Raw genomic sequence first — 26994 nt, 5'->3', positions numbered from 1 at the left:
CACCGCCTCCCTACACGGATGACATGACCCTAGTGTGCAGACCACAGTGCAAGCTCCAGACGGATGACCTGCTTGGCCTTGTTCGGTCTAGGGACGCCTCATTTTCTGGCCACCTCGGAGAAGGTGTTGAGCTCAGGCAGATTGCCGCACAAGGCACAGACCACCCTATTCTTGTTGTGCGGCCAATGAGTCGGACAGCTTCAACACCACGTCTGCATCAAGCTTGCACCTTCTTGGGTTAGGTGCCGTCAATGGCGATGGCAGAGGGAAAGGCAATGAGGCACAGTCATACCAGGACTTAGCTGCAGCGGCCAAGGCGAAGGGGTCCATGAGGAAGCAGAGGCCGGAGACAGCCCAGTTTTGGCTGTGAAAGCGCGGGGCTTTGAAAGGCAAAGAGCTGAAGTCGTGCAGCGAACATGTTAGTCCATGAAACAGATTTGCCCTTTGGGCCGATGAACATCAGCAGATCAAGGAGACAATAATAAACTCCAGATACAGGAGTATTTCATATATTGCCTGTTTTAATTTTCAGAATTGGACAATTGTACTGCCATGGCCGGTTTATGTTACCTCTGGAATAGAGTATGAACTACCTGTAAACAGACATGAACTACATGTAAGCCATTCTGCCCACCTCCAGAGGCAGTCATGAACCAACTCGTAATATCCAACTACTTGTACCAGCACGGGCACAGGGCAAGCAGAATCAATAAAGCATTTCATCATTCAATGAGAATGAAAATCTGGCTGACTTCAGCTTTAAAATTGGTCAGAGGAGATCAAGATAATGTCAATTCTGTTCAATACAAAACTGGGGTGCCAACGCTAAAATATTAAGTACGCCCTCTGTCCCAAAATTCTTAGTCTTTGATTTGTCTAGATACGGATGTATCTAGTCACGTTTTAGTGTTAGATATATCCATATCTAGACCCAAAAAAAATGGAACGGAGGTAATATGAGTTATCTGCCTCAGCCATGATAAGAAGTTGTCACATGTTCGGCTCTAATGATTGGGTACAATAATCAGCGATTAATGACCAATGCGAGCTAGACATCATGCAAATTGCTCTACGGGAGTTGGGGGGATGTCCTCCATGATCCCTTTACCATCAGCTGCGTCGTAATAAAAGAAATTCTTGATCGGATCGCCCTTACAAGATATTGACTTAATCACCTCCTGTTAGATCCAAAAAACAAGTGCAAAGCTGTCATCATTATGCCACAGAAAATATCCAAATATAAGAAGGCTTGAAATGAAAATAGATTCACACTCCTGCAGTTTTTTTTTGCAGCAAAACATAAATGGAAGGTTTGTCTACCTGTTTCAGCAAACATCACAAGTTCTAATGCATCCTTCTTAGATCAATTACGTTTGTGTGCTTGATTTTTTTCTCTTTGAACAATTCATGTGGAAAATTTCAAACCACAGCTAGCTTCCACCAAGTGGTTTGTTAATGCAATTTCTAAACTTACCAAGAGCTATCCATAAACCATAGTTTTGAAAACCAAACCAGTGAGTACCTTGATCGGAACTGCCTTACATATGATTTTTTTCTCATCCGATTCTGTACGAATAGATCGGAACTGGCTTGATTCAATCTGATGTGGCCCACAAGCCCAGATTAGCCTTATCGTACACAACTTCGGATGAATTTTCATCGTACGTGTAGGAACACTCTACCTTGATTCACTGGTTCAGCGCTTGGAATGCCGGTTCATTCGTTTGATCGCTGGCCTAGCAAGTATAAAATTAGTAGTACTACTGTTCTTTGGTTATGGAGCAAGTAACTTTATTTCTGCATCACAATCACCAAAACAGCACAGCCAAGTTCACTAGGTAGGGGGCGCTAGCTCTGCACTGAAGCATTAGGTCATGAGTTTGAGTACTTGAGCCTGCAACTTTTTTCTAGTGCGAGTGATGTGCAGCAGGTTGAACTGCTCTCCGGTGTGCAAACAGGCCTGGTTTGACCATGGTTTTGTTGAAGTGTATATGTGGGTTGCCTAGCCCTTTTCATCGGTTCGGACTTTTGGTTGCGTTGGCTAGTGCATGAAGCTTGACATGATATCAGGGCCTAAGGTCTTGAGTTCAAGTCCACGTATAGGCCTCATGTAAATTTTAAATTGATTTAGGAAACAAACATATCGAACTATGTAACCAGACAAGTAATCATTCTTTAATTATATTTTCAGTTTCTTGTTACAGAGATAGATACATTCACAGCGCAAGAACATTTTACAACGAAAAAAGAAGAGCAAAAGAAGTTAATTTGGAATAGAACTCAAATCCTTTCAACTCTCCTAAGAATCTAATCCCCTCTAACCAATTCAACTGAACCCGTAACTGATGCAATTTTTTATTAAACAAACAGTAGCATTATAAAGGCTGAAACAAATCCTACAACTGGTAAACAGAAAAGCTAGTAACCTTTGCATCCGATCCAACAATCTATGCAGTACTTGTCGCAAAAACATAATTATATATAGACATGGACTCTTTAGGCTTGCACTATGACTATCTCACCCACTATTTGAGGGCTCACAGTCACATGTGGGAAATCACAAGAGAGATGTATTTTATATTATCATATTTCATATTGATACATATTTTGGTTGCCTTCCTTTCCCTGCTAGCACAAGTACAAATGCCCTAGACTGCGAATTAAAACGGAAATAGTCCATATATAAGAATTCAAAGTATCATCTCCGTATGTCGCCTACTTTTTCCTAGTAATAACTTAAATACCATACGTTGCTTGAGATAACTACATTTTCTATTGAGCTACTATGTTCCGCATTTGAAGAAAAAAAAAGACACTGATCTATACCTAAATTATATAGATTACTTTCTTATTTTCCGGCTATCACAAGAATTAAACAATAGAAGAAACAGAAAATAGCGGATGGAAGATTGGACCTACCTGACCAAGAATGCCACCAAGGATTGCACATACAGGAGGATGTTCCTTCTTTCCAGCTGCTAAAAGCCGTTCCAGGAGAGCCGTAGGAATTTGAGACTCACTTAAAGACTGCAGTTTACAGCAACAGGAAAAATATCTTAAGAAACGTGACTCAATTACTCAAAGTACGACAAACAACAAAAGCTGTACCATTCTATCACACATATCCTTCCTCCAAGCCAAAACTGCAGGTAGATCAGAAAGTCCTGTCTCACCAGGATCGCGCCCTTCAGATAATTCATAACTTTCCAAGACTGCAAAACGACATATTTATGCTAGTTACAAAACCAAGACAGCGAAAAATACACAGGTAACAGTCAAAAGGGTTCTGTATGGCAGATCAAGTGAACATACAGACCAGTAATTTTTTTGTTGAAAAATAAATATAGGAGTCCTACAGAAAATCTCAAAAAACTAACTGAATATAAGATGTTATGTTCTCTTTCTGTGAAATATCAGGAGCAAGCTCATTTGCTTTGAGGTACGAAAAAGAAAATAGTTAGTGAAACAACGATTCAATTTGATCTGTTCCACTACTGTACATCACAAATGAATCACATCGATCTTAAATCTTGCAAGGATATGGAACATGCACCCACCCCCTACATCTGATAATGTTTATTTATTCTGAAATTTCAACACCTGAATTTCACGAGTTCTCACCATAATCACATTTTTGCCTGATATTTACCCAGGAAAAAAGAAGGCCAAGAAAGCAAACAAACACCCATTTTCAGTTGTCACTATTAGACAAGATAAACCTTAGGAACAGTAACTTAAGTTATCATATCATCACCTCTCGTGGCGTAGTACAATTTAGTTGTTTTCTTGGGCAGATTCTTCCAGGGCACAGAAATAGCTTCCTGTATAAAAACAAACAAAATGTAAATGCAGCCATTGTACTTCAATTTGCAATACTTGACGCCTGAAGCATGCAGAAGGATAGTGATACAATTGCAATCATCGGAATTGATTGTTATATTTGGCAATTGAAGCATCCTAAAGGGTTTGGTAACATCTCCTGCAATCAAATCATATACAGGTATTCCAGTAATATTTTATAACTGGACTACATGACAGGAGTAATATAGCATCATGAGTACAATAACAGATTGAACCAGTATTTAAGTGGTGACAAACAAAGAAAAAACAAGATAACATTAGCAATCATGCATAAGTATCTAAGAAAGCACAGAGGCAGTGTAAAAAGAACAAAGACCAGACACCAGAGCTACCTCCAAGAAATGTTTTACACAAAAAAGAAAATGCAGGCCTTTCCAAATAAGGGTAGGTGGCATCGTAGAGCCACATCAGAACTAAAGGAAGAAACGAAAGGCAATAAAAGCATTTGCTTTCATCTTTTTCCCTGCTGTCACGAAAAATAAAATGTTTATCGTAGGAGGTATCAGCATGTTTTTCATATTATAATATAAACACATAACTTGAATTGCTTCTGTGCATCATGTAATCATGTAATATGTATAAGTTGCAAATAAAATACTCCTGAGAACAGCACATGGCAGCAAAACAAGGATCACCAACTTGAGGAATACAAAACATGAGCATGCATACTGAAAGAGTTTGTCTCAACGAAGACCAAACTACCAAAAAATCAAATCAAACTTCCATACCTGCAGGCTAGCATATGTCAACTCCTGCTGTTCAGGTTCTCCTCCAGGCTTCTTCTGAAAAAATAAACACAATTTCAGAAATACATTTTAAGAATGAACTGAAGATAGAAAATGTGTTCCACTAACTAACGACCTAACGTTAATTTGCAAAGCATAAGAAACTGAATCACCATGGTAATTGAACCAGAAGCGGTTTTTATAGAACTGAATCCCTGGTACCAGATTCGATATGTAAACTGTGCCCTGTTTAAGCACCATAAGGTGCCCACTTTTGTTTATCATCCATTTAAGAATTGACAGACCAAAATATAGACAGCCAGTGAGATCACCACAGGAATATTGGGTTTTTATATGCTGACAAGTTGAATAGCCCGCCATAATGCGACAATCAATCCAAAATCAAACATGCCAATGCAGAAGGTGCCACCATTATGTATCTTGAAAATAAAGTAGGCACGACCCAAGATTACTTCGCTGGTAGCCTAGAGTCGAACTTCAAAATAATCAGAAAGGCCATTTACTTTTAGTGGAGGGGAGGTAGATGGCAGTCGAACCATCATTGCCAACTCAAGTATTTATAGGAGTATAGGAGTAAAGATAAAGATATGGAAAAGATAACGAGATATTTATGAATTACAAGAGAATAGCACAAACAACAAGAAAGCTTTTCAGTCCCAAACAAGTTGGGGTAGGCTAGAGTTGAAACCCATAAGATACCGAAACCAAGTCATGGTTCTGGCACGTGGATAGCTAATTTTCATGCACTCCTGTCCATGGCTAAATCTTTGGTGATATTCGAGTCCTTCAAATCTCTCTTTACAGACTCTTCCAATGTCAAGTTTGGTCTACCCCGACCTCTCTTGACATTATCAACATGCCTTAACCTCCCACTATGCACTCCTTAACGGATGCACTCCATAACGGCCCACTATTCACTGGCCTTCTGGATGCCCAAACCATCTCAGACGATGTTGGACAAGCTTCTCTTCAAACGGTGCCACCCCAACTCTTATCCCGACACGATCATTCCATCTCAACATGCGCGGCTCTGCAACACCTAGCTGTTGGACATGTCGCCTTTTAGTAGGCCAACATCTAGCGCCATACTCAATGACCCTCTCCCATTGCTTCATTGCATGGCTCATCAGCTTAATTGCATGGTAATTAGTACAACTTTGAACATGCATGCACACAAGCAGGTATATCTTATTAGAGGTGACAACTGAACATAGAACAATCGCAGGCACACTTAGAAGGCATACATGTCCTTCAACTTCTAGTTGTGAAAAACAACGGAAGTAATACAAAGTTAACTGATGTATCAATAGACTAGATGTCACATGTCCTTGAGTAATACATACCTGAAGATAACTATGGTTCTGCAAATCAACAAATATTTCACCACAAGAATCCTTGCACTCTACAGAGTAGAAGGCAATATGCTTGCTTCTCTTCCGACAGTTGTCATTAAGGAACAACTAAAAACATAATACAGATGCAAAAACAGTGAGGATAAGAAACAGAACACGTGACAAAAGAAACTTTAGCTAGTGAAAATATTACTTTAGATAAGGATCTGCACCTTTGTTTTAAGAGATGCACAGCTAACTACAATGATGTCGAACCTGTCAACGAATCCTTCATCAATTAGTGATGGATCACCTGGAGGAAACAACATGATAGTCATAACTTTTCCAATCAATACTGTAAAAAAGAATTATCAGATTTTATGGCCACCAAAGAATGGTTGAAAATTTCTCTTACAGAACTAATATTAGTAAAACAGACATAACAACTGCTTGTTCCTATCACAAAATGATCTTTCTTGTAAGAACTTTTTCAACTATAGCAGCATTATCAGTAGACACAATAAACTGAACGCCAATTCAAGAATACAAGACATGATCACTTTGTATAATATATTTTTCTTAAATCTAATAACCAAACTAATTAAAAAGAAGTGCATCAAACTATACACCACACCTATTGCGACAGCAACTCGGACCATTGGATTGAAATCTTTCAAGGACTCGCAGCAAGCCTCAGCTCGTGAGCTAACACCTTGCATACATACGTCATGAGGAATTAGGAAGTTTGCACTGAGATCATCCTCAGTGACTATGTGATCATCCATCAAGGATAAGCTGCCAACTCCTGCTAGAACAATATTCTTGCAGAACTGCGGAGCAGGAGAGAAATCAACTTAGTGTATGTGGGTACTTTCAGTAAATTAACTAAATTGTAAATGACATATGAGAAGTTAAATTATTGAAATTCGACTAAAGTTCAGAAGAATTGGGGACCTCTGTTTGAAAAATAAGTGCGCATTGGCAAGATGGAACATGAGATGACAGAGGGCGAAAAGCTAAGTTAAGAATATGCCATCAGAAATGAAAGGAACGATGAGTTCAAATTTAATTCCCTTTATCTAGCAAAGAAAAAGATTAAGCGCTTACAAAGAAAAGTAGCAGTCTAGCACACAGACAGTTTAAAGAAACTAAAAATGGCTGAATTGTAACTTATTCATTTGAGCGATGCAAACACAGAACATTACCGCAAATACTAGTTATAACACCTTGAACCCTAATTTTTCAATGCTATCTTTCCATAAACAATATGAGACCATCAAAGCTCCTTTTAAAGGCAAATTAACTGCGAAGCATAATAATAGAAGACAATTTTAGTTACACACCTCAATAGTAGTACCGTTCACGCCGCACACAAGCACGTGCGCTTTACTTAGCCTGTTCCAAGCAACACATATATAACAGTCAGTTAAAACGATGAATGCACCCAAACAGTGTTACAGAAGGTAGCAAAAACCAGTAAAAGACAGATGTTATAAATAAACGAAATAGAGCACAGAACATTGGCAGAAAAAAAAACAAGTCTGAGAGTTTCTACCGAAAGGATAAAACCAGGTCCACATAATCAGGGGAAAAACACTAGTCGTAGCAGAAGGTTAAGTTTCATATGATCCAAAAAGTTGAATCTTGGTTTGAAAAATCGCATAAGACCAAACAAGGTTTTCTCGACACAAAAACCTAACATAAGTGCAAAAATGATGCAGTAAAAGAAAGAAAAGAAAAAGGAAATAGCAGCAACAGAGCTGGGTTCTTGGGAGGGGAGGGACACACCTCTTCTGAGCATCAACGCCCCAGACGCGGATCTGGCGGTCATAGAGCGCTGTCTCCTGTGCCGTCAGCTCCTCCTCCGTGCCGCCGTCTCCTCCCATCGCACGGAACGCCCGGATCCTGAGCCTGAGACGCAAATCCAGTTAGCAGCCAAGGAAGGGAGAAAGACGCAACGGCTTTGGAGTTGTCAGAGAAAATGAGTTTCTTTTCTGTCTTCCCCAGAAGGATATCCTACAGGTTCAAGGACATCCGTCCATCCGTCCTGGATGAAGGGTCAAAATTTCAACTCATGCAATTTAGTAGCCAAACTACTAGCAGAAGATGATCCAAGCCATGCTTTGGTCTGGGACCATCAAATCAAACTAATAGTAGGTTCGTCATCATCATCATCATCATCATCTAAAAAGGGAATCGGGCATATACTTGGACAGTACATAGGAGATTACTGTTTAATTGTTTGGCACGAAGACTTAATTCGTCCACATACCTACGGAAGAAGGATATCAGATAGGTCACATACTTGGACAGATCCATCATGCAACAACAAGCGAAACGAGAGAGAGAGAACGGTGCCTCCGGCCTCTATCTATATATGCTGCTCCCGTTGGTGTGAACAAATATGCGTGTGTACCGGTATATCACACCAAGAGACATACTAGCAGCTAGTAATCAAAGTGCGCCCCTTGATGTTCCACTGGGAGATTTGTGAGCAGTTAATTTTGTTGCGAGTGCTCGCGGAAATCAAAAGACAGACGGACATCAGGCTTCTCAGATTTCCCTCTGCACTAAAGCCTAGAGGCGGGCTTGGCAACCCAAGCAGCAGCCGGCATTAGTATTGCAAAAAATGGTAGTACTACTCCCCTCTGCCCTCCGGGAGCAGAGTAGAGGAGGGCCCCTCCCCGTCGGCCCTCTGTAAGCCGGCCGCAGCAGCCATGGCCTGCCTATCTATGCTGGTGACAGGACGCTAGCTAGCGTGCGGGCCGCGGTGCCAGCGCCGGACGGAATCAGGGAGGAGATGCAGAACCGAACCTGTTCGCCGGCTCCGCTGCTTGGCGCTGCCCCGCCTCTTGCCTGCCGCCGGTTCGCCGCCGCGCTAGGCAGGAAGGAGGAGATTGGGGAACCAAACGAGGAGCGAGGTTTGGTCGGGGTACTCCGGGGGGACGGAAAGGAACGAAACGAGTGTGCCTGTGGGCTTTGGGCTCAGTTGTGGCCTTGTGGTCCGCTGAATTAATCAAAGGCCTGTATATATCTGCCATAGAACAGGAAGCATCTTCCTCCTTGAAAGTTGAAACACCCCTCAAAAAAAATAAAAATTCTTCCTTCTTCAACTGATTCGGCAGATGAACAGCAGCAGATCAAGGGGGCAAAAGGGAGCTCCAGATACATTTCACGTATTGCTTATTTCAAATTTCAGATTTGGGCGATTTTTTTTAGCATCAGTACAGACACAAGCGCTCATATACACGCGTATACACTCACCCCTATGAACGCACGCACGCACACCCTACCCCTATAAGCACATCCGAGAGACTGAGCCGGCATATCATCTTGAGATTTACGAAGTCACCGTAGGCGCCTCGTCGTCGACGGGAACGTCTCCTCCCACTGAAAGCGCATCGTCGGAAATCCTGAAATAAATCCAGGAATACTGCGAGCACCGGGATTTGAACCCTGGTGGGTTGGGATACCACTGTCCACCTAACCAACTCAACCACAGGTTGATTCACAGATTTGGGCGATTTTAGTGCCATGGCAGATTTATTTAGGTTACTTTTTTCTCAAAATGGCAGTTATCCTGCATTCATTAAGAAGAAAAGAGTTGCTCGGTTAATTAAGAAAAACCGAGCGAAAACCAGATTGCCCAGTTAATTATGGAGAACCGGGAAAAAACCATCACAACCGATGAGCGGCACACATAAAAAACCCCACACACGCCACTCCAAAGAGGGCCTGGCGAGACAGCACGCAGGGGTCATCGTCATCACTCCTTCCCTAGAGGCGTGAAGATGTTGGGTCAACTGACAAACTGCTTTTGCCTGGAAAAAATCATTATGATTATTTTGTCCGGTAATAAACTTGCTGGTATATATTTCCAGAAGATCTTTCAAGTCAAGGAGAAATGTATAACCGCAGTGGCTACACACAAGGAAGATAATACAACGCCATATTTGGTAAAACTGTTTTCATCTATGCTGACAGGTTACAAATGTTGCATCTTTGGTATGGCAAGATGTCCCTCTAAGAAACTTGGACTCACATCAAGAGTGTAACCATACTAAAAGACTAAAAGTACAGTGTGTCAAAGTACATAGTTTCAGATTTAGAGAAGACCTCTCTGATGTCTGTATCAGGGTTCTTGTAATACTGCTACATCAGAAGATCGCAATATCCTGCAGGGAAGCTTCACATTGCCTTGCCCGATTCTTTACTGTCCGCCTTTTCCTTTTTATCGACATGGGGGTACTCGGCAGGCGAACTCCATAGGCCGAACAAGATGAAGAGGTGCGCGAACAACAGAAGTAGTGACGAATAGGCGGTAGAAGGATAAACGTTCCAGCAGAGCTCGACGGCAACAAATAAAATTATCCTGAAATGATGAAGGATATGACATAACAGAGGAAACCAAGGATGAATACTAGAAAACAAAGGAAGCACCTCTGAAGAAACACATAAACTTTAAAAATTGCAAACAAAAGAACTTCTATTAGAATTTACCCTAAACCCATAACTATGAGTAATTTGTTCAAACAGCTACTGCTCATGATTATTATAAAAATTAAGGTGGAAAAAGGATGTAAACATGCTGGTGCCTCACGGAACAGAAGCACTCAACATGTTTGTTCAAGCAGTTACTAAGCGCTGATTTGAGGTGGAAAAACGATTAAGACGAGTGTGTTGCCTTACCTTACTACTGTTGGAAACTTTGTTCTCCACAACAGAAAAGGCAATGAATAGAAGTACCTGCAAACAAAAGAATAAACTTTAGTTCCAGCATCTGTAGGTACCGGGGTACATTTGGGCGGTGGCAGTGGTGGTGGTGATGGGATACTTACCAAGAATAAAACTGGTAATGTAATGAACGGGCACACACAATGCCAATGAAGTTTCCAACAAACATCACAGTCACAATATCTGGATTGAAGTTTATTATCTCATTAGTCTGGTAAAAGAACAGTTCCAAATGCTGTGAATACAAGTAATTCAAGCTTTAGAGTCAACATACGCTCTTTACTGAGAATGGACTGTCTGGGCTTGCACGAAATGAGCTGTTGAATTGATGTAGCATCTCTAAATCTGGAATGCACAAAATGGAACAAACCACCTTCATGCCTGTCAACAAGTGCAAGAAGAGTAAGTATCGGGAAGAACCATAGAGTTTAGAGAACAACTGTGGTGAAACTTTTACATGCATATCTTCACCACAATTCTAGCATGTAACAACTGATTAGACCCAATATAAGTATACTCACTTAAACCAATTGTAGTGTGCAAACACCATAAGAGTAGTGAGGTGAAAAATCAATAACCCAATAGCTAGCTCTTTTGATACAAAATACTTCTCAGGAACAAACTTAAAGTTGACAGACCTGAAAAGCATAAAACAGGTAAGATTGTATCAGTGGCGTGTACGCAATAATAAATATAATAAATCTATGAAGCCACAGCTAGGAATGTGATATACTGGTATAGTTATAGTGCTGCAATGGTTTGAAATTCAAGAAGTATTGCATAAGCACCAGAAATGGATGAAGACACGCCCAAGATTGAAAGCTCTTGAGATGTACTCAACAGGATGCGACAATAAGAATGGGATACCCAACAAAACCTAGAGAAGAGAAATGCAAAGCGTTAGAGACAAAATGAGATACTTCTTATCCACTGGCAATCTAGCCACTTCACAAGCAACATAGAGCATGGTACTACAAAAAGTTCATGGTTTCCTGAGGACATTGTTTTATCAACAATCGCTAGCTTTTCCATGTAGAATCGCAATATCTTAAGACAGTCTCATATACTAGAACTGAAATTTGCATTTAGCAGAAAATTATAATAATCAAACTGTTCAAATGAGGGTGAATTTGATCCCTTACGATGCACTACTGGAAGATGTCACTACAACTAAAAATAAAAAACGCAAGACCTAGAAACATTCAGTTTTACCGTACATGGCATTTGTGAAATATAAACAACTCATGTTGGCATGCTAGAAGGAACTATCAAGCATAGGCGCATAGCACAGCCTAAATGTGGTTAACACATGGTGATCAGAAAACCATTCAAGAACTTGTAACAATGAAACTAAGATGACAAGTATGAATAAAGTAAAGCACGACACACCTGTACTCCTGCAGCTCCCAACAAAGCAAGAAAAACTCCTTTGATACTCATGGCCTTTATCGAGAACTTAGTAAGATAAAAGTTTATAGCATAAGTTGTAAGGAACAGAGGATGGTCATATAACATTATACCTTCAACATTAGTAGAAACAAAGATGGAGCAAAAAGGAGCACGTTCATCTTAACTGAGACAGCTCCACTGCAGCAAAAGTAGTTGCAATAGAAAGTGAGCAAAAGGCGTGTACTAACGGTATGGTATGTTAGTACTCCCTCCGTAAAGAAATATAAGAGCGTTTAGATCACTACTTTAGTGATTTAAACGCTCTTATATTTCTTTACAGAGGGAGTACTTTGTAAGAAACAAGCATGGATGAAATGATAAATCAATGCCATACTCACGCAGTTTGTAATCACCTGAAAATAATTAGGCCGAGGTACCACTTGTGATAGACAATCAAGACCATAGCAGCATGGAGCAACGTCATGGCAACGCAATCGTTGAAAAGACGGAGCACAAAGATGGAGTGAACTCGCTTTGATAAGCAAAGCAAACCTAAAGCCCACCAAGGAAGCTGGTCGTCATGATCAAGAAACAGGGAGGCATCAGAAACAAATCTAGGTAAACAGCTCTGCAGAAGTGCTGCCAATGGAAGCCTGGGCGTACAGATTTGCTACTCCCTCCGATCCATATTAATTGACGCAGCCTCTATACAACATTGTATAGAGGTTGTATAGAGGCTGCGTCAATTAATTCGGATTGGAGGAAGTACAATATTTCTTACTGTTAAAAGAACGCTTAAACGGTTTTGGAGTCCCTTGCAAAATTATAATTGGAGTTATCCCCCATTGAACTAAACAAACTAGTGTTTTAAGTTTGGAATTGTGAAACTGACGCAGAATTAGGTGAAACGCATCATGAATTTCGCACTCATACCACTTCAGTCTTGACGTAGAGCAGCAGAACAAGGCTCATGTTGACAAGGTACAAGACGCCGAACAGAATCTGCAGACACAAACACAAAAGCGCATTGAATCAGCACAGCTACCGGCATGACTGATGCTGGCAAAACAAGCAAAACAAGACGATGCTGGCAAACAAATTTAGCACTGAAAAGGTGACCTGAGCAGGGAACACTTGGCCTGCAGTGAGGAACTTGATGGCGGAGTAGACGTAGAGGAAGCCGGCCGGGTAGACCAGCGGCCCGGTGTCGCCCTCGATCTTGGTGTAGTCCCTCTCCCCCTCCCGAAAAGCGTCCACCTTCCACGCGAAATCAACACTCGGAAGTCAGAACCTCTCTGGTTTAACCCGAATTCGAGATTCTCCGCCCAAAAGAGGATAAAAAAAAACGAGCTTGGTGCTCGATTGCAGGTACCTGAGACATGTAGGCGTCCCAGTCGATCTTGGTATCTGCACACGGAAGCAACAACGAGGAGGTGAGCTGCGAGCGGGGGATGGCTGGGAGGGAAATAGGGGGAAGGGGCAGGGCGCGAACAGGGGACGAAGGCGACGATGAGGGCGACGAGCGCGGCGTCGGCGAGCAGCAGGAAGGCGGCGAAGTGGATCGGCCGCCTCCGGTCCGCCGGCGTGCTCGCGGGGCGCTCTTTCACCAGCCGCGCCCGCGCCATGCTGGCCGGCGACGAGGCGACGCGGCCGCAGATCCAGAGGCGGCTGAGACGATTTTGGCCGGCCGGTGAGCAACTCGCCGGTTGGGTTGGTGGAGCTGTTGCGCGTTGTGGGCATTGGGCTTGTACGCTCTTACGGTTACGGGTTACGGTCTGCTCGGCCCATGGAAGGAGGTGGGCTCGAACGACAACCGCCCATGGAACGTTTGGGTTTCAGGCCATTATTCTTCTCTGCGTAAACTGGAACTGGCTCGGCCCAAAACCAGCTTATTTACTTTATTATTTTATTATTCCAAAAAGTTTTTACTTGAAAGATATTTGTACTAAAGTAAGTTATTTAAAATGCACAGAAATTAAAATGTTCATGTATCTCAACAAAAAATGTCCATATGTTTGGGGAAAAATGGTACTCTCGTATTTTGAAAAGTGATCGTGTTTACAGAAGAAATATTCATGTGTTAAGGAAACTCATGTATTTTGAAGAAATGATCACTGACAACTGGGGAATAAAATATGTTTATATACTTCTGGAAGAAATGTTCGCGCGTGTGCCGAAAAGAACATAAATAAAAAATAGGATAAAACTTGTAAAATCGGAACAGGCCGCCAGGTGTTGTGCTAGGGTGCGTGTTATAGGGGCAGTTTATTCCTGTGAGTGTAGAATACGAATTTCCTTCATCGCTCGATTTATATGCATCAGGAGCTCCCTACTAAATGTAAGTACGCCTATGTATATGTCGAAAGAAAAAGAAATATATAAGCGTCTGTGTAAATGTCATCCTCAGGTATAAATTATTATATTATGTGTGTGCCAAAACTAACATTTTAGTGGTGCCTAGACAACAAAAAAGTATTAAATTTTTACTTAACCATCTGACTGGAAGTTAAACGTCAATGCCAACCTCTAGATTGGGAATAAATCCTATACAAACTACTTCCTCTATTCCAAATTACTCGTCGCAAAAATGAATGTATCTAGAACTAAAATACATCTAGATATATCCATACCTGCGACAAGTAATTCGGAACGGAGGAAGTAAATGACTAGGATTTTGACCTCAAGAATCTATTTTAAGTGTTCCACTGCGGATGACCTTAGCATGCAATAAAGGAGTTTCAACTCAAGGAGAGTAAGCCATGGTTGCCGCTCGGGCCAGCCCCATCCTGGCCTCCATCACCGCCATCCAACCATTGTCACAATCACCATTGTCATGCCCCTGCCAGCCAACACACAACGTTGTCACTCCCTCCCTCCGTTCCGAATTACTTGTTTTGGATTTGTCTAGATACGGATGTATCTAGACTCATTTTAGTGCTAGATACCTCCGTATCTAGACAAATCTAAGACAAGTAATTTGGAACGGAGGGAGTACAAAGCAGTAGCATCGTGACCTTGCCACCCATCTTGCCCTGGCCCTCACCGATACTAAGGGCATGTACAATGGTTGATAAGATAGTTTTATCTTAGGTCTTGCATGTAATTAAAAGATGACAAAAAAAGATGTCTACAATGGGTCATTTCTTAGCTTTATCTTCATAACTAGTTATTCCTAAAAACATGGTGACATATATTGTGCTAAGATATCATCTCTTGTCTTATCTTAAATAAGAGAAGACAAGCCTTTTCTTATGAGTTCTCTCTCCTCCACCTCATCATTTATCCTACATGGCACTCCTAAGATAGCACCATTGTACATGCCCTAATGCGCCATACCAAGAATCTTTATAAAACCCTAATCGCGTCGTCTCATCCATATATTATCGCCCACGGTGAACGAAAGCATTGGTGTTCTAATCAGATCATCCCTCTTTTTTTTATAAATCTCACCCACTTTATTAATGCAGAATGTTCATAGGTAGAATGTTATCATTATACGGATTATCCAACCAAATACAGTGTCCTATGTATAGATTACATGCAAACATGGCGATATTGTGTGCTACAAAATTAAAATTCCTACGCTTGAAGATAAATTTACAAGATTGAAACCCAGTCTTGTGCTCCAATATTTCTTGTATAATTGAACCTTGACTTCCTCCGGAGCTACTGAATGTCCTACACCACTAAGCAAAGTTTGTGTACGCCTAGATCCTCCACAAGTGACATAATGCCGTCTCGACAAGCCAAAGCTTCAAGTGTTTGTTGGGTCAGTGATGCCACTGAATACTGTCGCCGAAACTCCTTGGTAAACACCATTGGCATCTCTACAGATAGCCGCCGCTATTTCTCTACGGCCATTGCTTTCTACAGCCCTATCCACCTTGAATTTCATATAACTCTCCGCATGTGGCAACCAGCGTTTTGAGAGATCCCCCGTTTGACGGACAGGTCTGTGCATTGTCGCTGCCGGTGGTAGTGATGCTAAGTCCATCGGGTACGTGTTGATGAAGGAGTTTGTATGTCGCATACCAAATTGTCCACAAAGTCATAGCCAGCCTTGTGAACTTCTCATGGGATAAACTCTCAGCACTTCGCATTAGGCTCAGTGTTGTCGACCATCCGCTCAACCAAATCCTTGTCAGACAAGGCCCATGTGCAACGAGCCATGGCGCAACCTATCATTGCATGGCGTCATGAGTCCAGAGTACTCCCCGCCGCAAAGAGGGCATGATTAACACATGACATGTTCCTTTTGTGAAAACGCCCGTCGTCGGGAGCGAGTGGCAGGGAAAGTCGCCACAGAAACACCTTGACCTTTGAGGGGACCGAGATGTTCCATAGAGACGTCCAAGCCTTCTCCTCCATCGCATTATGTACCCATCCGACATTTTGGAAATCATGAAATATGATAATCGCCCAGAAACCCAAACTGGCGCCCTGAGCGGAGTGCTTATTTTTATCTTTACCTATATATATACCAATAAACCAGCTGTTGCTTCTTGTCGTCCGTCGCGGTTGTTTTGCAAAAACGCCCCTCGGTTTACAGGAAATCAACCCGCGCTCCCTATTTAAGTGGATCTGAGAAAACGCTTCGTTTTTTCACAAAACACCCTGCCATTTGAAGCATTCAACCCGCGGTCCGAGCAAATTTGTGTAAAGGAAAAAAATGCGACCACAAAAGGAGCACGGGCTCGCCTCCTCTCCCTCTCGCACATTAAGTCATCGCCGCCGCCAAAGAGCAAAGGTGGGCTGGGGTTCAGGGATCTACATAGTTTCAATTTTGCCCTACTGGCCAAGCGGGTATGGAGACTGTTGGAGAACCCGGAGTCGCTGTGTGCACAAGTCTTAAGAGCGAAGTACTACCCGAACGGAAAACTATTAGAAGCGAAGATGAAGAGTGGGTGTTCTTTCACGTGGCAGAGCATTTGTGCAGGAATTAACACCTTCAAAAGAGGTGCCATTTGGAGGATCGGTGACGGTCCTCAGGTTAATATTTGGTCTGACCCGTGGATTGTTGAGAGCGCGGACGGACGTGTAGTTACCCCGAGAGGAGCTAATCTGTTGTCAAAGGTGGCCGACCTGATCGATCCGGTGACAGGTGTATGGGATCGAGATCTTGTAATGGATACGTTTTGGCAGGTTGATGCGGAGAGAATTCTGGCGATCCCGCTCGCGCCGCAGGGTATGATGGAGGATTTCGTGGCCTGGAGATTCACGAAGAACAACATGTTCACAATCCGGTCGGCGTACCATGCTGAGTGGGATCACCAGTTTGGACGATGGTTTGAGAGAACGGAAGGCCAACAATCACAGCGTTATCCAGTATGGGCGAAGCTGTGGGAGTCCTCATTGCCGGGAAAGATCAAGATTCACGCATGGAAAGTGTTGCATGGGTTCGTTCCATGCTTCGGAGTCCTGGCAAATCGACATATTGCTATGCCTAGGAACTGTCCTACGTGTGCAGGAGGATGTGAGGATGTCAAGCATGCACTATTTACTTGTCCAAGAGCGGCGGAAATATGGAGGTGTCTAAAACTAGATGGATTGGTGGAGGAGGCAAGTAATGTAGACAGAGCTGGTTCTTCAGTTTTGGACCATATTTTATGTATGCCGACGAGAGGAAGCCTGCTTCCAGAGGTGAGCGCACAAACATTAATCCTTGTTGGGATATGGTATATATGGTGGGAGAGAAGGCAACTAGTTCATGGAGAAGAGGTCCAATCGCCAGCTCGGTCGGCTTTGTCAATTTCTGCCCTAGCTGCAAATTATACGCATGCAAGGAAGAAGGAGACAGGGGTGAACAAGGAACGATGGATCAAGCCTATGGAGGGATGTGTTAAGCTCAATGTTGACGCAGCATTTCATGCAGAAACTCTCAATGGAGCAGTCGGAGCAGTACTGAGAGATGACAGAGGGGGATTCATAGCGGCGTCCAATGAAAAACTAGAGCATGTGGCGGACGTGGCAACAGCGGAAGCATTTGCTTTGAGACATGGGTTCCTACTGGCGCAACAGGTGGGCGTGAACAAACTGGTGGTGGAGGCGGATTGCCTGGAGGTGATTAACACGATAAACTTGGGTGGATTCACGGCGACAGGAGCGGCGGCAATTTATGTAGATTGCAATATACTTATAATAGGTTATACTTCGGTGTCTTTCGTCCATTGCCATAGGGAGGCAAACTGTGTCTCTCATGAGCTAGCTAGGCTGGCGGTCTCCAACTCACCCTCGCTGTGGGTTGAGGAACCACCGGCATCCATTGTAAGGTGGCTGGTGGAAGATATAATGGTTATTTGATCTAATAAAGAGGCCGGAGTTTAAAAAAAAAAGTCATCGCCGCCGCCGCCACCCACGCCGTCCGCTTCCGGCGACCTCCAGCGCCGCGCAGCACGCCCCCGAGCTCCCCACGGTCCGCGCCTCCCTTCCCTCCGGCGATATTCTCCGCTGCCGTTCTCTACCACCCGCTCGCCCGTGGCTAGGGTTTCGGGCAGGGCTTCATCGGAGCCACGAGCGCGATGACGGCGGCGGTGGCTCAGAGCCATCAGCGTGACGGAGGCTGGGGAAAGAATAGAAACACTACTGCTCGCGATGACAGGATGGTGCCGTGCGTGCGCTGCCCCAAGGCTGCAACTGCTTCCTCCAGTCGTCCCCCCTCCATGGCTACATCTTGGTGAGACCCCTTCCACCCAAGCCTCTCCCCCTTCCTTTTTTTAAACTGATTCCCAATTCCTTGATCAAACCATGCACCTCTGCTCCTGTAGATCTCGCTTAGCTACCAGTACAGTGCAGATTGCTTTCTCTATTCAATTGATTTTGTTGTCTATGTATTACCTGAACTCCAAGGGAACCAACTTACATGGCGTAATGGATGGAGGTCAGTAGATGTTTTCCTGATATGTTCACTTGTTTTTAATAGTTCCCATCAGATTATAAGCATGGGCTTTGTGCAATAGGCAGAAATCTGTTTGTAATCAATCAAAGATAATGAGAACGTTTACTGAAATCTTTGTAATAGTCGATCCTATGAATTGCTTTGATTGGAAGTCCGACGATGATCTCATATTATTAGGAACTCACTTTTCAAACATATGCATTAGTAGTTTTTATGTCTTTGCTTTTGCCTTCTGAACATACTGGATTGCACTCTGTAGGAGATGGCACAGATTTCTCCTTCTGAACATGGTATTAAACATTGCAAACAACTGATTATAGTAGTTAGCAAATGCAGATCATTGTATATCGTTAGTTATGTGTCTTTTCATATGAAATACTATTATTTTGGGAAAAGGCATCTCGCTGAGTTTTAATAAAACTCCTTAGATTTTGTATGGTGAGATTGTCTTCAGCAAACAAGATCTGTATTGTTATTGGGGTTCTTTTATTTTTGTTCTAGGTGTTATTGGGGCGTATTTTTTCATGGTTGGAAACAAGATGTTGCTGCTGTTGGAGCTCACAGAGAATGGTGTTATGATAGTCTACTTACTTCTGAAGGTGCATTAGAAGATAAGTGGGTGTCCAGATTCTTTGGCCTCAGAAAAGTGGTGATAAAAATCTTGAAGTATTGTTAGCATTTTCCTCTAAAAATGGAAAGAGAACATACAAAGAAGGTACACAGTGATGTTCATTGTCATGGAAAATTATTATCCTTTTGTTATATTGAGTAGTTGTTGTTGGATGTTATTTGTCTCTTTGAAAAACATCTGATGTAAATTTGGTGTACTTCAACTCAAATGCCTACTACTAGAACCAAAACCTACTACTAAATGGTTCCAAAAACATTGCATGTTATTGTAAAAGTCTTGGTCAATATTCTCGTGTTACTGTGATGTAGTAGACAAATTTTTATGCTTGGACATTTTTAACTTTTCTTATAGCAACTATTGCTCTAAAATTCTTTGCTGGTCTCTTACTTCTATTGATGGCAGAAAAGAACACATTTGGGTACACCTACCAGGACAGTTTGTTCTACGTTTATCTTGCTTTGAGGTTGCAGACCCTAAGATATCAAGATAGCTCTTGATGGTATAACATGACATTGGCAGGAATTATCGATGACTACTTTGATGGGTACTTTTCTGAAGAAATGATTGTCCCAGGTACTGTGATGCTCGCAGTTCTATCTTTTTCAATACTTGCATATGCCATTGTGATACAAGATACTGCTACATTTTGCAATGTCCGTGATTCAGATTGACCATGATTGCGACTGCTGTTTAAGATCATAAACTTTGTCATGGTTGATTAAATAGGCACAGCTGATTTTAGTCACAGACCCTAAGATATCAAGAAAGCACTACTACAAATTTAGAACTAGGATGTAGTTTTAAATAGTTCCTGTCAAGTATGCTTATTTGCAATCTAGGATCACAGTTCTAAGGTTAATACTTTTAGTTGTGTAGCATTGCGAATCTCGGCTCTTGAAAATTTTCCTACCATACCAACACATTTGGTAGGATTTGCCTTATTTTGTAATGAGCAAACAAAAAATGTTGTAAATATAACAAATAATTATGTGCAGTAGTACATGGTTGGAAATTCCTTTCCTGTTCAATGCATATTAGAGTGGAATTTGTACTGTTTGGTATGCATTCACAATCAACATGGGGTGCTGTAGTGTAAATTGTTTGAAGTTGCCTTTTGGCCAGTATATATAAGGATGGAGTACTGTACTGTTTGGTCTGCCTTTTTGAAAATCGGAAGCGGTTTTAACATTTCACATCATGATATTGTAGTTTACGGTACTAAGCTTGACGCTGCTCGGTGTGCTGTTGTTCTTCGTCAGCGTGGAGCTAGCCGTCGCCACATATACCCGTTGCCTCCGCTTGACGTAGTTCGCTATGGACATAGACATGGGAAAGTCGCGACGGAGATCCCCCACTTCAACCCACGGATCCAGGGTGGCTGTGGCGGTCAGCTGGTGACCGAGCTCAAAATCTGGTTCAGCGTCAATGGTTGGCTGCGCTCCAGTGCGAGGGGTGGTGGCGCTTCGAGGAGACAGCTGCGTGCCTTCGTCAGTTGCTTTGTGTACTACTTTTCACTTTCAGAATAAATTCGTGATTCCATAGTGAGTCATTACCAACGAAATTATGGGGGGTTTTGCTCTAGGCATCAGATCAGGAAGCAACAAGCCCCGTCTCTTTGGTGGTCTCTTTGGTGCTCCAGTAGTGGATATTGCTGGAATAGCTGAAGGACTTGGTTGTAACACTTGCTCTGACCTTTACTCACCAAGCAAGTTTTCCAAAAATTGAAGTCGGATTTTTTCAAGGTTCCTATACATATACACAAATAGTGGGAAATTAATCGCCCTTAGATATTGTTGTGCTCTTTTGAAAAGCAGGTCTGTGTATACAACATACAGTGGATTTCATATATATATATATATATATATTCTAGGATCTATGGTGCCCAGCAAGCATAAACAAATTTAGCTTGCAGCTTTGTTAACGCATTGCTATGCTTTGATACAAAGTTTAGGCGTAGTGCCAGTCTATTGATAAATAACCCTCCGGCAAGGTTCATATCTAAGTCTTGGTTGATCAACTGTTGCATGCCTAACTAAAATCTTTCCTTCAGGATTTCCTAAAAGATTTTTCATTAATCGCATCATTGTCCATACAAATGACGTACTGAAGTAGGCCATGGACCCTCTCGTCTAATATAAAAAATCCATGAGATCTAGCATAGCTAGCCAGCCCATGATCTACTTGGTTACACTCTCGACGCATCAGGGATGTGCATCACTACTGAAAACGAATCATCTGCTCCCTAATATCCACATACCCAACAAACAGTCTTGATCTGCAGGTCCCAGTGAATTGTAGCACCTCAAAAACTGCGAGCTGTCGATTTTCAAGATTACCGGGCCAGTTACCAACTTACCATTCATGTGGATGAGTGAGAGCAAGAAACAGCCTCAGCTTTTGCTTCCTCGGTGGTGTCCGAGCACTGTCGGAGTTCAGTTCCCAGCGAAAACTACAGCTGTCCTTTGTACTGGAATGATTATTCCTGTTGCAACGTACTCCTTAGTACTTCCCATTATCTATGGATATGTAATCTTAATGAAAATAGTATGTTTCTGAATATTGCCATGTATGCCTCGCTTGATTTTTCCACACACCAAAGTTTTTATCAATCAATGTGTGCGCTGGTGATTAGATTAGAACAAAAATACAGTTTTGAAATTTGATAAGGAGTCCTGATGGACGTGTATATATATGCATGTGTTGTTTATATTTGAATCGAGAGAAGGTACAAAAACAATATACACTTATGGCAAATGTGTTAGTTGGTCTTCTTAGATGCAGAGCCTGGGAAGATGGTGGTCTTCTCTCATTCTCTTCTAAACAATGTATACACTGCAGGTAGGGGAGAAGTAGAGAAGTATTGTACTGCTTGGAGAAAGATATGAGAAATCAGCAGGCATAAAGTTGACTAGGTATACAGGCTCATGCCGCTCTGGTGCCTGCAGTATGGCGTGGTATTCTACCCAGAACTTGCCGCGGAAAAGGACAACCGCGCCTGCTCCGTCCCCTACAACAGGGGCTCAATTCTTCAATGGGTGACTGAATGAGACCACGGCCAGTCTCACTCACAGGGTGGCCCTGCTTCACCTACATCGACGTGTACTCCACCAAGTATAGGCTCATTAGTCGGGCCAAGAAGCTCGGTAAACGTTTGATGTAACCTCACCAAAGAGAGTTAGCTACATGCTGCAATGAAGTTTGGAAGTCAATGTCGGTTGCTAGAATTTGCGGCCAGGCATCAAACTGGTAATGTTCAGTCTTCAGTCTGCAGTCTGCACTCGAAACTATTACCGTGCATCGACGGCAGTAGAGCCTCGGCAAGACATATTAACTTTCAAAGTCTGAAGGCCAAGCAAGGGACTGGCCCCACTTATTAGTATGTCGTTAATTCTCATGAATCCACTCATCTTTTTAATTAATTTTTTTCTTCCTGTATGTTTAATATGGCTTGCACTTTATATTGCTAATGTTCTGCTCAGTTTGTCTCACTTCTGCTATGTATTATATTAACAATTTTCGGATCACATTTAACAAGAACGACATTGTTAGATATTGATTTCTCATTTGCATATTGTTTAGGATTCAATGGATTTGATTTTTACAGTTACATGCCTACGCCTTGGTGGAAGTTCTATCTACTGCTACTTCGGAGAAGATTAGGTTCCGGTGCTTGACAATTAGGTTGAACACAGACACATCTGTTTCTAGAATCTTGCACTCTTGTTGTATGCAAAATAAACTATTGTACTCTACTAAACTGAATCTGTGCAATGGTTTTTTTTTTTTGAACGAGCCTGTGCAATGGTTGTTGACTAGCAAAGTTTGTTTAAAGGCTTTCCATTTTATTTCCATCCTTTGAACCATAATTAAGAGATTCTGTGGAATTATTTGAGTTGATTCATCCTAGCTTATTGTTTATTGTCATATGACGAAGTACGAAATATGATAGTTCTACATTCTCTCCATGGAGAGACATGATGCAAGAGAGGACTTTACTAGAGATGGCGAGCATTACTATTTAACCGGCTGAGAAATTAACTAATTAAATTTTCTTTTTAGTGGAACTGGCCAGTTAGTATTTGATTGGATAACTTTGAACTAGCTACTATTTTTAAAATGGAGTGTCTTGTTAAAATAGAGGGTGTGTATCTGTTTGGGCTCTTGAGTCATGTTTATTGGGCTTGGGGGTTTGATATTTTTTCTTCCATTGCAACGCACTGACATGTTTTCTATAATCTGTAATTTTCATAAAGCAAACACATGGGTTTTCTCTAGCTTGAGGTCCAATTTTCTACGAGCATAAGTTCTATAGGTGTAACAAAACATACAAGATGCTCGCGTTGCACGGCACATCCTCACGTTTTCATATGTTTTCCCAGTAATGAAGCACTACTAGGAAAAAGCCTAGTAGTAGCGCGGGTTAAAAGCTAGTAGTAGCGCGGGTGCCTGCGCTACTACTACGGTGCTATAGCTAACTAGTAGTAGTAGCGCGGTGCATCCCGCGCTACTAGTACGTGTGTTAGTAGTAGCGCGTGTCTGTGACCCGCGCTACTACTATTAATTTGGAAAACCAAAAAAAAATCTCGACCCCATGACGCGCGCACGTTGGCCGGGAGCAGGGAGATCTCGTCCATGACGCGTGCCTCGTGGAAGCTGTCGAGGGCGGCCGCGGAGGCCAGCCCGGCGTGGGCCAGGAGCTGGAGGACCTGCATCTTGGCATCGTGCGTGGGGAGCAACACACTAGTAGAAAACAGGGCTATGGTCCAGGCCGGCTCAGCCCATTAGTCCCGGTTCAGTGTACAACCGGGACTAATGTGGGCATTGGTCCCGGTTCATGAGCCCAGGGGGCCGGCCGGGCCACGTGGGCCATTGGTCCCGGTTCGTCTGGACCTTTTGGTCCCGGTTGGTGGGACGAACCGGGACCAATGGGCCTCGCTCCTGGCCCACCACCATTGGTCCCGGCCCAACCGGGACCAAAGGCTACCCTTTAGTCCTGGTTCTTGCCACAAACCGGGACCAATGAGGTGCCTATATATACCCTCGCCCGCGAGCAGAGCACTCCAGTGCTCTGTTTTTCTCTGGCCGGCGAGGGGAGGGGTTTGTGGTGCTCTAGCTCACCTCCTATGCACATGAGGTGTTCGATGGAATGCCCGAGCCACACTACTTAAAGTTTCTCCTCTCGAAGCTCGACCTCCAAACTCCATTTTCCTCGAGATTTGTCTAGATTTAGCGGTCCGTCACGCCCCGTCCCCGTCTTCACCGCCGTCGATCACCCGCGCTGATCTCATCACCGACACCACCGTGGTGAGCCTCTTGTTCTTATCTTCTTTCTGAAAGGAAAAATATTCTTACTTGTCTGTTTAGATAGATACTTGTATCATTTTCTTACATTTATTATTGCATCTTATATAGTGCGATGGTTTTGGTATCCGCCCCCGTCGGCCCTCGTCCTGTCTATGATTCGGATTTGGTATGTATATTATCTTCATAACTATTGGTTCATTTATTGTTTATGAAAATTATGCCGACCAACGTGACATAGATTTTATTTATCTAGGATGTATGTGAATCGGAAATGCCAACCGACCCTATTGCCGAGAGGTTAAATTTAGTTGAAGAAGAAAACAATTTGTTGAAGGAAAAAATAAAAAAAAATTGAGGAGGAGAAGATGATATTGGAGTTGCATGTTGCGGATGTCGTCGATGATCACAAGATCAAGATGGATGCAATGCGCTTGAAGATTAGAAAGATTAGAAAATATGCCATTCATACCGAGGTTTGGTATCATTATGCCGTTGGATCAATTGTTACCTTGGTTGTGATTATGATCGCATTTGTTTTCGCATTGAAATGTTTTACATAGTTTCAATGTATGGTTTAATTAATTAGATGCTCTGGAGAGCTATATGTTGTTAGATGAGAACTATATATGTATGCACTTTGGTTTTAATGTGATGATGAACTTCTATTAATTTGGACACTTAATTATATATAATGCACGCAGATGAACCGGCAATGGATGTACGGTGACAGACACACCCGCGAGTACATTAAGGGCGTGCATGAGTTTCTCGATGCGGCTGAGGCAAACAAGCAGAATGGTTTTATGTGTTGTCCATGCACTGAATGTGGGAATACGAGGTCTTACTCTAACCGGAAAATCCTTCACTCCCACCTGCTTTACAAGGGTTTCATGCCACACTATAATGTTTGGACGAGGCACGGAGAAATAGGGGTTATGATGGAAGACGACGAAGAAGAAGAGTACGATGACAACTATGTGCCCCCTGAATACGGTGATGCTGCAACGGGGGGAGCTGGTGAAGATCAAGAGGAACCAGATGATGTGCCCAATGATGCTGCCATGGGTGAAGCTGCTGAAGATCAAGAGGAACCAGACGATGTGCCCGATGATGATGATCTCCGCCGGGTCATTGTCGATGCAAGGACGCAATGCATTAGTCAAAAGGAGAAGCTGAAGTTCGATCGCATGTTAGAGGATCACAAAAAAAGGGTTATACCCCAATTGCGAAGATGGCAACACAAAGCTCGGTACCGTACTGGAATTGCTGCAGTGGAAGGCAGAGAATGCTGTGGCTGACAAAGGATTTGAGAAGCTACTGAAAATATTGAAGAAGAAGCTTCCAAACGATAACGAATTGCCCGACAGTACATACGCAGCAAAGAAGGTCGTATGCCCTCTAGGATTGGAGGTGGAGAAGATACATGCATGCCCTAATGACTGCATCCTCTACCGCGGTGCATACAAGGATCTGAACGCATGCCCGGTATGCGGTGCGTTGCGGTATAAGATCAGACGAGATGACCCTGGTGATGTTGACGGCGAGCCCCTCAGGAAGAGGGTTCCTGCGAAGGTGATGTGGTATGCTCCTATAATACCACGGTTGAAACGTCTGTTCAGAAACGAAGAGCATGCCAAGTTGATGCGATGGCACAGTGAGAACCAAAAGAAAGATGGGAAGTTGAGAGCACCCGCTGACGGATCGCAGTGGAGAAAAATCGAGAGAAAGTACTGGGATGAGTTTGCAAAGGACCCAAGGAATGTATGGTTTGCTTTAAGCGCGGATGGCATTAATCCTTTCGGGGAGCAGAGCAGCAATCACAACACCTGGCCTGTGACTCTATGTATGTATAACCTTCCTCCTTGGATGTGCATGAAGCGGAAGTTCATTATGATGCTAGTTCTCATCCAAGGCCCTAAGCAACCCGGCAACGAAATTGATGTGTACCTAAGGCCATTAGTTGAAGAACTTTTACAGCTGTGGAATGGAAACGGTGTATGTACGTGGGATGAGCACAGACAGGAGGAATTTAACCTTAAGGCGTTGCTGTTCGTGACCATCAACGATTGGCCCGCTCTCAGTAACCTTTCAGGACAGACAAAC

At 42.8% G+C, this 26994-nt stretch overlaps 1 protein-coding gene across 1 annotated transcript; it reads right to left on the bottom strand.

Annotated features, from left to right (window-relative positions):
* Window positions 1-730: 730 nt before the first annotated feature.
* On the bottom strand, window positions 731-13798 carry LOC125546644 (dol-P-Man:Man(5)GlcNAc(2)-PP-Dol alpha-1,3-mannosyltransferase). Its single transcript, XM_048710821.1, has 24 exons — window positions 13554-13798; window positions 13434-13468; window positions 13181-13318; window positions 12995-13063; window positions 12475-12632; window positions 12193-12259; window positions 12062-12115; window positions 11461-11549; window positions 11194-11310; window positions 10947-11053; window positions 10777-10855; window positions 10628-10684; window positions 10131-10310; window positions 8753-8962; window positions 7727-7849; window positions 7282-7333; window positions 6573-6768; window positions 6172-6251; window positions 5951-6067; window positions 4590-4643; window positions 3755-3821; window positions 3109-3212; window positions 2920-3027; window positions 731-1178 (listed from the first exon to the last, which is right to left on the bottom strand). The coding sequence occupies exons 1-24, from the start codon at window positions 13684-13686 to the stop codon at window positions 1056-1058; spliced, it is 2517 nt and encodes an 838-aa protein (XP_048566778.1). The 5' UTR covers window positions 13687-13798; the 3' UTR covers window positions 731-1055.
* Window positions 13799-26994: the final 13196 nt, after the last annotated feature.

This window comes from Triticum urartu, chromosome 3 (assembly GCF_003073215.2).
Source record: "Triticum urartu cultivar G1812 chromosome 3, Tu2.1, whole genome shotgun sequence".
Taxonomy (NCBI): domain Eukaryota; kingdom Viridiplantae; phylum Streptophyta; class Magnoliopsida; order Poales; family Poaceae; genus Triticum; species Triticum urartu.
Note: the sequence above shows the minus strand (reverse complement) of the source record. Positions and strands in the feature narration are given on the sequence as shown.

What these genes read in the sequence shown, in the direction of transcription:
- LOC125546644 (XM_048710821.1), bottom strand. Translation starts at nt 13,686, where the DNA reads ATGGCGCGGGCGCGGCTGGTGAAAGAGCGCCCCGCGAGCACGCCGGCG. An exon ending in CTCGGCCTAATTATTTTCAG is followed by an intron (nt 12,260 to 12,474) that starts GTGATTACAAAC and finishes CTTTTGCTGCAG; the next exon opens with TGGAGCTGTCTCAGTTAAGA. An exon ending in TTGGTGGCATTCTTGGTCAG is followed by an intron (nt 1,179 to 2,919) that starts GTAGGTCCAATC and finishes TGGATCTAACAG; the next exon opens with GAGGTGATTAAGTCAATATC.